The sequence below is a fragment of the Cervus canadensis genome, chromosome 8 (assembly GCF_019320065.1).
Source record: "Cervus canadensis isolate Bull #8, Minnesota chromosome 8, ASM1932006v1, whole genome shotgun sequence".
In the NCBI taxonomy this organism is placed as follows: domain Eukaryota; kingdom Metazoa; phylum Chordata; class Mammalia; order Artiodactyla; family Cervidae; genus Cervus; species Cervus canadensis.
The window spans coordinates 68,363,226-68,374,419 of record NC_057393.1 but is presented as its reverse complement, the minus strand read 5'-3'; the positions used below and the strand labels follow the sequence as shown (position 1 = coordinate 68,374,419).

The 11,194-nt window shown below is 38.0% G+C and overlaps 1 protein-coding gene across 5 annotated transcripts in view; it reads left to right on the top strand.

Annotated features, from left to right (window-relative positions):
• The first annotated feature begins 1,720 nt into the window (after positions 1-1,720).
• Positions 1,721-11,194, top strand: part of DDX50 (DExD-box helicase 50) — a 29,433-nt gene continuing 19,959 nt past the window's right edge. Inside the window, exons 1-6 of one of the 5 annotated variants that reach the window (XM_043476763.1) lie at positions 1,726-1,996; positions 5,106-5,217; positions 5,563-5,859; positions 8,178-8,253; positions 8,617-8,795; positions 11,052-11,169. In XM_043476763.1, the coding sequence (XP_043332698.1) occupies positions 5,671-5,859; positions 8,178-8,253; positions 8,617-8,795; positions 11,052-11,169 (562 nt within the window). In that variant the 5' untranslated portion in view covers positions 1,726-1,996; positions 5,106-5,217; positions 5,563-5,670. Of the gene's footprint in view, positions 1,997-2,018; positions 2,441-5,105; positions 5,218-5,562; positions 5,860-8,177; positions 8,254-8,616; positions 8,796-11,051; positions 11,170-11,194 lie in introns of those variants that run through there. The other 4 variants (XM_043476764.1, XM_043476762.1, XM_043476761.1 and 1 more) reach the window with 4 other exon arrangements.

The window sequence follows — 11,194 nt, the reverse complement described above, 5'->3', positions numbered from 1 at the left end:
TGCACATCACACCTTGTTGTAGGGCTACAAAGACTTCACAGTGGTAGATCTGGGAGTGGGTGTGAGAGTGGGACATAAAGGTTTTAGAAAAGCACTAGAGATGCATAGCTATTATAATTTAGGGAGAGAGAAGCATTTTTTCACCATCAACTGAATAACCCATTGGTTGTTCAGTTCACATTACTGAATCCATAAGGTCACTTTAGATAAACATATAGCCCCTGATTTCAGGCCAACCCATAATTATACAGAAGACCTGTAGCAATCACAGATTTATCTTTGGGGTTTCAGCTATTCAGGACGAATAATCAAACTCTAGGACGTGTCAGTTCAGATGCCCAGTCTTGTCCAACTCTTCGCCGAAATGTAGCAAATTGAAATGTTGCAAAGACTTAAATTTGATACTCATGTTAAAAAGCTGGTGTGCTAGACATTGTCAAAAGGTTTGTGAGTGCCCCTCCACCTACATCTCAATTTGTCTTTTCTCCACTCAAGAGTAGCTAGGTTGATAAGCTCATGAAGATAAAAAGAAAGTAAAAAACAAGCTAGCACCAGTGATGTAAGAAAAGGTATATGCCAAAGAGTTAGCCCTTTGTATTATCAAAAGGTTTCCACTTTTGTTCAAGGTTGTAACTCACGGTCAGTTACTCCCCATAAGTAAAATCCTTTTATCCATTGCAAATACATAAAACTGTGGAAGACATTTTAGGCTTGTTTCTTTCCTAGATTTCTCCAGATTTTCCCTATTATTCATTCTGTTTCATGGGAACATCTTTCCCAAAACGTTTTGGTAAACTCAAAGCTTTCAGATTGGTGTGGCAGAGAAAGCAAAGATCTGGGATTCAGGAGATAAGCTCTCTAGTCCCCACTGTGCCACTGATAGTGTGACTTAAGCCAAATTAATCCCTCTTAGGGGGTTGTATGCTTAGTCGTTCGGTCGTGTCCCACTATTTGTGATACATGGACTGCAGCCGCCAGGCTCCTCTATCCATCAGTATTCTCCAAGCAAAAATACTGGAGTGGGTTGCCATGCCCTCCTCCAGGGGACCTTCCCAACCCAGGGATCGAATCCCGGTCTCCCGCATTGCAGACGGATTCTTCACCGACTGAACCACCAGGGAGCCCCTTAGGGGGTTAGTTTCCTCTAATGTCAAATGGGTAAGGTGGGAAGGCCCTAAAATGAACAAAGGATTAACCTCACAACTAAAACCTTGCGGGAAGGTTGTTCTGCCCTGGCCTTCACTCCAAGCCCACCTACGGGGACCCCACGACGCCCCTTCCCATCAACGCTAGGGGCTGGCTTCGCGCGTAGCCGTTAGACGTTAACGCCTCATTCCGCAATGGGCGGGGCCGAGGCTGGCAGCTTCCGGCGGCGAAAAGCAACGCGACGCGTGGCGTTCGCTTAGCTCTCGCAGGGGCATGTCCTCCTTCCAGCCAGTCGCGCCTGTGAGCCACACTCCACCGCTGTTGGGGTTCTCCCCAAAGCTTGCACTGCACGCTGGGAAGCTCCAAATCATCTCCGCTGTGCTGCGAGGAGTTGTTCCAAGTGGGGGAGGGGGAGAGAAAGCGGGGAAAAAAAAAATGCCGAACATTTTATGCTAATCAGTTTGCGTATCCTTTATGGCGATTGGCCAGGGTTTTACTCTAGAAGCCAATCATTTCAGAATAAGGGTGGGTCAGTCGAGACTCTTCGCATTGATTGGCTGGGAGACGGCGTCGCAAGGAAGGAGTTTAAACTGGGAGTATCCGGGATTATTTTCCCCCGCCGTGCGATGCGTGTTCCGGAAGTGACGCACGGCCTTGGCCGGGAGGCCGTCCAGCCCCCGCTTCCTTTCACGCTGTCGCTGCCCGTAGGTGGTTGTGGCCACCGTGCCCAGGGGGAGGCGGCAGCAAGCGGTGGAGGCGAATGATGCCTGGGAAACTCCTCTGGGGGGACATTATGGAGCTGGAGGCACCCTTGGAGGAGACCGAGAGCCAGAGGAAGGAGAGGCAAAAGGTGCGCTGAGGATGGGCCGCGCCTCCTGGGCAGTGCCGGCTTGGGCGGGGAGGGAAGTCTCCCTGATGGTCTGTCACCAACCGGGCCGGAGCATCCGAGGGCCTCTCCTCGCGCCGGCCTCGTTCCTGGGAGGTCGCTCTGGAACCATTCCAACCTCCACATCCCCAGCCGGAGAAGGGCAGCACTGGGCTTTGGCCCAGCCTCCCGTGGTCCCCCAGTCCTTCCCGTCGGCGCCTAAGAGATGGGCAGACTCAAGTTCTCATCGCGGAGTCAATTCTTTCCTCTTCTTAAGCAGCGAGGCCTGTCGTTTGGTTCTCGTTGGCCGTCTTAGAAGATGATTTAAGAAAAACGATTGCCTTGAATATGTGTAACTTCTCCGTCATCCTGTCCTGTATGCGAGAATCTTGGGGAAAGCGATCTTAGCTTTACAAACCTCGATAACGGGTCAGTAGAGGATTGAGGAAAAGTGTTAACAGCCAACATTGCCAGGATTTGGCTGATGGAGATTATGTGGGTTATTATTATTACTCTTGTTGTTATTACTATTATTATTAATAGTCTTTTCTCTTAGTGTTCTCATTCAATTCACAAATATTTATTGAGCCTAATTTATACCAGACTCTTTGCTGGGCACCAAGAAAGTCCCTGCCCTCAAGGAGTCTGTTAGAAGAGTTGCAGAGACTTCCCACCCCACTTCTCAAGAGACTTAGAGAAAAGGAAACAGTGCTTTGGAGGGTAAGGAAGCAGTATTTGAAGCCTGACACTTGACCAAAGAATGAAAATATTCTGCATAGCTCCAGAAAGCCGACCCTGCCCTTCTGACCTTGTCTACAAGGTAGACTTGCCATTCCAGCCAAGCAATTATTTATTTATTTATTTTTTATTGTGGCAAAATACACGTACCATAAAATTTACATTTACTTTTTAAAATTAATTATTTTTGGCTGCCCTGGCATGTGGGATCTAGTTTCCCAACCAGGAGTTGAGCCAAGGTCCTTTGTGTTGAGAGCATTGAGTCTTAGCAACTGGACCACCAGGGAAATCCCTAATTGTTTTAAAGTATATAGTTTTGTAGCAGTAAGTACAGTCACATTTGTTTGCAGACATCATCTTCATTGATCTCCAAAACTTTTCATTCTCCCAAACTGAAGCTCTGTGCCCATTAAACATCAACCTCCTCAGTTGCCCTGTCTCCCCAACCTTTGGCATCTACCATTCTCCTCTCTGTCTCTATGCATTTGACTACTCTAGATAACTCCTGTAAGTGAAATCATCAAGCAGTTATTTTAGTTTTTGCTCCTCCAAAAATACTTGTCCCTCGTTTTGCATCCATATCCTGTCCATATGTCAAAGTTCAGTTTGTGTCTGTTACAACCATTCCAGTGTACACGTACAGTAATCTCATTCCCCCTTAAAGTCTTGTTCCAGTGCTGGTCTTATAATTTGATTAGCATTTATTATGCACTTCCTTGTAAAGTTAGCTTATTCTTCCTATGTGTATCCTTCCCCCAAATTTCCCAAAGATTCTTGAGGGAAATTACCATATCTTTGCCCATGCTTGCATTTCACTTTATCTTTGTAAATTGGTAGTTTTCACATTGTAGTTTCTCCAGATGTACTCATTGATTTTCCTTTAGTTATGAAAGATAATGAAAGATTTGGAAACAGATTAGAGTACCAACTAATAGAAATAGAGCATTCACATAGTGGTCTGGCGTTGAGATGAAGGTAACTGGGTTTGGGTATGTTGAGATACGGAGCTGGGCCTTAGGTTCTCAGAATTGGGGTGCAGGTTAGGAAGGAAGCCTGGAAATGTATGTTGAAGCCATGAAAATGGTATGAAAGTGTACATAAAGAACAGAGACTTAAGCGTCCACAAAAGGAGAAAGAGGAAACATCGAAGAAGATAGAGGTAAGAGAGTAAAGAGGGGATATTGTGTTTTGGAAGCCAAGAAAGTGGAGAATGTTGAGCACGGTGGATCTGATATGGAACAATGTATTTCATCACCTTGTGATTTTGCTGGGCTTGGACCTTCAGGTCTAATTTTACCTTGCTTCATCTCCCTGAAGTGCTGGGCCCAGGAGCAATTGAAACCCCAAGGCTGGGTCTATAAATAATCTTGTTTTTCTATAGAACCTATTGGTTTGATGAGATGTGGGCTAGTTCAGTTAACTAAAGATCAAATGATGTAACATATAACTGTATAGCTTGTATTAACGTAAAGCTCTAATGTTTACAAAGCATTTTCATATATGTTACTCATTTTTCATAGCAACTTTTATTTTATGGATGAGAAACTTGTACGTGAAAGTATTCTGTATAAAAACTGTAAATCATGGTGAAATATTTTGGTGGTGGTAGTTTTTAACAAGACAAGTCATTACTATGTCATTTATTTTGAACGTTTGACCAAGTAATTTTGAAGTGCTAAATTCCCAAAACATTTCTTGCTGTATGCCAATATTAAAACGCTGGCTACTAGCTTGGCATTTCAAAACTAAAGTTGCAGAAAGCCACCTCCTTTCCTCCTTTTTAAGTCCTGTTAGCCAAAAAAATTTTTTTTTCTGTTATCCAGATTTTAAAAACGTCAAAAAAAATTTCTAGGATTACTAATACAGTTGTCCTTCCATAGGAGTATTAACAAACATGGTTTTATATAAATTACATACTTTGGTCTCTGTTTATCAGAGTTTAGAGAGGAAGCATGATGTGAAAAGAGCATGGGCTTTCAAGTCAAATAGCACTTTCATTTGCAGGAAATCCCATATGTGGGTCTTTGCAAAGTTACTTATATCTGAGAACTTGTTTCCTCGTCTGTAAAATGGCAAAGCTAATACAGGTTCCCTATCCCTTATCCAAAATCCTTGAGGCTAGTTTTGGAATTCAAAACTCCGGGGATTTTTAAAAGGGTAACACCTCGGTAGAGTTTGGGGCCCCCAACCTATAATCAAACACTTTAATGTTAAATATGAATATTCATATTGAATGGAATAAATAAAGATTATAAATAGTTTTACGTTTTTTGAAGTCAAATTTTGCCACAAAATGACTTGAGGTCAGATAAGGTTTTGTCTCCAAATAAGTTACAAAAAAACTTTCGGTTTTCAGAGCATTATGGATATCGGAATTTCGGATAAGGGATTATGGACCTGTACTTCCCTTATAGGGTTGTTATGAAGATTTAAACAAGATAAGCTGAAAACATTTTACACAGTGCTGGGTAGGTACTCAATAAATCTTAATTTCTTTCTTGAAGATATTAGAAATTTCTGCTTTTTAATTTATAGTCTTGAGTTCTCATTCTTTTACTGAAAAGGAATTATTTCAGTTTCCCTTAAATGTTATAATGGGATTAGAGAGGGACTAGAGGCCAAGTCTTAAGAGTGCAAGAGTTGGGATGAGAAAGAAAACAATGGATAGCAACTAGTCTAGAATTCTACCAGCTAACTTTTTAAGATTGCGATAAATTGAGCTTTGCTGGTTGGGGGGTCATACTCTAACTTCTCTAGAGTCTTAAAAGCAGACCTTGTGACCCTCCTGTCACTGCTTCTTTGTTTTTCCACAGAGTGATAGAAGGAAGTCAAGGCACCATTATGACTCAGATGAGAAATCAGAAACAAGAGAAAATGGTGTTACAGATGACTTGGATGCTCCCAAACCCAAAAAAGCTAAAATGAAAGAGAAGCTAAATGGTGACACCGAGGAAGGATGTGATAGACTTTCAGATGAATTTTCTAAATCTCATAAGCCAAGAAGAAAAGATCTATCAAATGGAGATATTGATGAACATGAAAAAAAATCAAAGCGAGTGTCATCTTTAAATAGTTCTACTCATAAATCAAGTGATAATAAACTAGAAGAGGTATGGATATTTTTTGTTTTGCATTTGACATTATCCTTGAAATATAGGATAATTTGATTTTTATAGACTAATTAGAATTGATTCTATAATATTTCCTGCTTAATGTCCAATACTCTCAGTTGGACTGGGGGATCTATAGAGCTGAAACCTGAGCCTTTTTTCTTTTGTCCTTTGTTTTTTTCGTTATATTACCTTTTTCTTGGTGCAGAGGTTGGTGGAGAAGGAGTGGTGGTCAAATTTAAATCTTTCCTGTACATTGGGTTCCTAAATAGATTTTCCAAATTGCTAATTGATGGTCACCTACTTGTATTCTTGTGGTTATTTCAGTCCTTGCCAGTACTCATTAATTAAATTCTGACTTTTCTGAAAACAGGGTACATAAAGTCTTCTTGATATTGTATATTTTGCCTTATTATTATTGTACTTCTGTAACAATAGCAACTTTAAGTGATTTTAGGTCTTACTGTAATTCAGTCTTAAAGCTGTTTGCTATTTTTAAGCAGAAATGACACATATACAAATGATCTGAAGATCTCTGTTCTCCTGGGTATTAATTTTGGGGGGAGGTATCGAAAACATGCTTAGTATAGAATCTTCATTCCTGGGTCACTGCTTTTATCACTATCTGTTAGTGTAGGTATTTTCTTGCACTGAATTTATTCAATTTGTGTCTTCTTCTAGCAGAGTTCATAGGTTTATCTAGGTATTATAAATTGTCAGTAAATCATTCAGATCTTCAGAAAGAAACAACTTTGAGATGCTTAATAACTTGATATTTAGTATTCTTTATATTTAAAAAATCTGATAGTTGCTGTTAATTTAGATACATTTGAACTGAATGTGCTATCTTTGGGAAGCTTTGAGAGAAGATGTTGAATCCTTGCTTTACAGTGTCTCCTGCAGTTTGTGAGTTTGCTATCTGTCAGGAAGCACATCTGTTAGAAAGTTGATCTAAAGAAGGCCCTGCAAATCTGAGTTGCTCAGTAGTGGAATGTACATCTTGCTGTGTTGGGATTTTTGCCTGCTATACTGCTCTGTATTATAATAGGCTTAACTTTATTATTTTGTTTAGATTATGTTAGAGTTCAGGAATTCTACTTTTAGGAGTTTTCTTTCTAAAGACATAATCATGAGGTGTGCCGAGTTGTGGGAATCAGTATCTTATCACAGTGATGTTGATAATAGCAAAAAATTTAAACATCTTAAATGTCTGATAGTAGGCAAATCGGTTTAATAATATGTTGCTATATTCCTGCAATAGAATGCATTGATTCTAAAGAGCATAAGTATGTTAAAAAGGTATTCAGTCTATCTTATTAAATGCAAAAAAAAGCAGATTACAAAATAGTATATGCAATATGATTTTATTTAATTTTAAAATGTATATATGCATAGAGTAAGGATTGGACAAGTATGTGTTTCAAATGTGGTTTTAGCTGACCAGATTGTAGATAACTTTAAAATGTCTTTCTATTAATATGTAGTTTCTAAAATTTCTGCAATGAAAATGTATTATTTTTGTAATAAAATTTTTTTCTTTTAATCTTAAAAAAAAAACAGCATTTAGGTTTGCTTAAATGGATTACATTTGCATTTGATATATCTTTTATCTGGTTCTTGGTTTGAAAATTGCTGTTGTGTATGATTTTGTAATTACTTTCTTTAAACAACCAATGATAAAGTTTATAAAGTAGATATATTGTCTTTGTTTTATATATACATTGACTAATATACAAAGTTTTCAATAGATGTTAAATTATAATATATATGTGTATAACCTGTATATATATGTTAGAGAAATTTTCAAGCTTATAGGAACTTTTCCTTGTATGAGTGAACTAAAATATGCTTTTTAGATTCATAGAACAACTTACTTAACTTTTAGAAACAATTTACTTTCCTCATTGCTTAGTTTCTTTTGAGGTTGGTTTATAGTCTGGTGTTAATCTTGTAATTAATACTACCTATATCTGTGAATATGGAGTTATTGAATAACTTCTGTAATATCTTAGTCAAGTGGAATTATATTTTGATTTATGTAGTAAATGTATGTCTAAAGGAAGTTCTATGTCTGAGTTAATAATTTTTAAATGCTTTATGGGAAAATGTATTAAATAAGCTTGATGTTTAAAGGGATACTTTTGAGATTAAAAGAATTTCCCATTAATTTATCTTGTAAGTTACCCAGTTTTTGCAAGTACTAACTAGAAATTGATTTGCTAGCTCCTTTAGTAAAACTAAAAGCAGTAAATGCATGAAAGATTCTAAATACCTAGTTGGATATGAACTGTATTAGAACTTTGATTTCATTTTGACAGACCCTAACACGTGAACAGAAAGAAGGAGCCTTCTCCAATTTCCCTATTTCTGAAGAGACTATAAAGCTTCTGAAAGGTACAATGAATTTTAATGCATATGCAATTGAAAATCTAAAACTAGATTTTAGAAAACTCTTGTACCTTTTCTGACCCAGAGAAAAATGTACAAAACATAGAGAAATAGCTTTTATAATTGCAGTTATTTCTACATCATTTTTTGGGTATTCTGATCAGTTTTTAACAAAGAATTAAATGTATTTGTTAAAAGTTGAGACCAATTTTTAAATAATTCCTCTTTGGGGTAGGAATAGTTGTAGATGTTGCCAGGTGGTATATCTTTAGGCACATGTTGATGAATCAGAAATGTTAATTTCAAATAAATGTATTTTTTCTTAATGCTAGTCTTAAGTAAATATTTCAATGAAATTTCGTTTTACAGGTCGAGGGGTAACATATCTCTTTCCTATTCAAGTTAAGACTTTTGGTCCTGTATATGAAGGAAAAGATTTAATTGCTCAAGCGCGGACAGGAACAGGAAAGACATTCTCTTTTGCCATCCCCTTGATTGAAAGACTCCAAAGAAATCAAGAGACAATTAAAAAAAGCCGCTCACCAAAGGTAACCATTATAGGGAGTAAAAGTTTTAAACATTACTCTAATGGAAAGAGAAAGAAAGAATATACCGGTCTTGGGAATTTCTTGGTGGTCCATTGGTTAGGACTTGGTGCTTCTACTGCCATGGCCCTGGTTCAGTCTCTGGTCAGGGAACTAAGGTCCTGCAAGCTGCATGGCATGGCCCAAAAAAAAAGAAAAAGAAACAGTATACTGGTCTTAAGTTCAAGTGCCCCAAAGATAGAAAAGTTACTCCTGGGGCATAAAGTAAAAATTTGGGGCCTAAAGCAAAAGTCTGATTTTTAAGATAAATCTCAAGTGAAGCTAAAGTGAGTTATTGCATATGAATGTAATGTCTGTGGATCCATAGATGTCTTTGATAACTGTATGTTTTGAAGCCAGCATATCTAATTTCTTCTTTTTTCAGTCCTAACCTTTGCTTTTTTTCTTTTTTTTCTAACCTTTGCTTTTAAACAGTGATTTTGCTAGAGGTATTGATTTATTTGGTCATTCAGTAAATAATATTTATTTTATTGATTGACTTTTAGAGTATTATAGAAATGATACTGAAGATCTGTCTTAACATTATCAGTAGTAAAGAACAGAGAGGACCTAGTGAAATTTTGGCCTAAACTTTGGCCTTTTTAGAACCTGTGTTCACTTTCAGATTCATAAAAGTGCAGGGAAAAAAAAACAGTTTTGGGACTTGCCTGGCCATCGAGTGGCTAAAACTCCAGGGTTCCACTGCAGGGGTCACAGGTTCAGTCCCTGGTCAGCCACCTGGGGATCCCCAAATAGTGTGAAAGTAAATTCACATATATGACTGTAATTAAATAATAATGGTCTTGGAACAGGACAGATCTCTTTTAGAGAGTTCTGTTTCTTAGGTGAAATTAGGAAGATTGAGAGTAATAGAAATAGGACACAATCCCAACACTATCTTTAAAACTTTCATGCTAGAAGGATGTTACTGGAGATTCCAACTCTGTCACTTCTAGCTATTTGATCTTGGGTGAGACTCAACTTCTCTAAGGCTCATGTTCCTCATTTGTAAAATTGGGAAGATAATACCACATCATAGGTTTTTTGTGTGTGAGGATTAAATGAAATTGTGTAAAGCACTGTTGTTTGCATAATTATAATTGACCCTGTACATTGAAAGGTTATGGCTACCTTTTGTTAAATCTGCAGTTTCAAAATATAAAAAAAGGGAATTGAAGTGTAAATCAATTTCTGTATAACCTGTTTGAAGCATGAGTTTTATTTGCTTAATAAAACAAGTAAGTCTCTTGGAATCCTGTGTAGAAGAAGCTCTTCTCATTAAACACCAAACAGTTAAGTCCATTCTCCGGTGTGTACATGCTAAGTCACTTCAGTTGTGTCTGACTCTTTGAGACCCTATGCACTATAGCCTACCAGGTTCATCTATCCAAGGGATTCTCCAGGCAAGACTACTGGAGTGGGCTGCCATGTCCTTCTCCAGGGGATCTTACCTACCCAGGGATCAAACTCACATCCCTGCACAACTCCTGCATTGGCAGGTGGGCTCTTTACTGCTAGCACCACCTGGGAAGCCCTCCATTCTCTGGTGCTAGCTACAAATTCAATTTTATATGCTACTTGCAATTTAAATAAATTGAACTATTTCTTTTCAAAAAATGGCACATGTTGGACATTCATTCATTCATTCAACAAATATTTTTTGAGTACCTGCTTTGTGCCACGCACTGTTTGAAGTCCAGGAAATATAGTAGCTCATACTGACATAAATCTCTGCATTCATGGAGCTTACATTTTAGTGGGCAAGATAGACAGTGAGCAAATATGTAGAATATAAATATTTTATATGGTATAAGTGTTAAAAAGAAACAGTTAATCAGGGTTGGGAGGATATGAAAAGAAGGTTAGGAATCTTTTTGAGAAAGTGACTTTTGAAAAGAGATCTGAAGGAAGTAATGGTGGTTTTCAGTCCCTAAGTTGTGTCCAAGTCTTGTGATCCCGTGGACTGTAGCCTGCCAGGCTCCTCTATCCATGAAATTTTCCAGGCAAGAATACTGGAGTGGGTTGCCATTTCCTTCTCCAGAAGGAAATAAAGGAGGATATAATAAACATAAGCCGTCCTTGTTATTGTTTGTGCTCTGTCTTTAAATACTATGACATTAATGATGAGATTTCTAGTTTTAAATGCTTCTTAAAAAGTCTCAGTTTGAATTTAGAGATCTATAGAAATTTATCTTTTTGTTTTTAAAACCTTTTGCTCAGGTACTTGTTTTGGCTCCTACAAGGGAACTGGCAAACCAAGTAGCCAAAGACTTCAAAGATATAACTAGGAAACTCAGTGTGGCATGTTTTTATGGTGGAACATCATATCAAAGCCAAAGTGAGTAACTATATATGATGGTAGC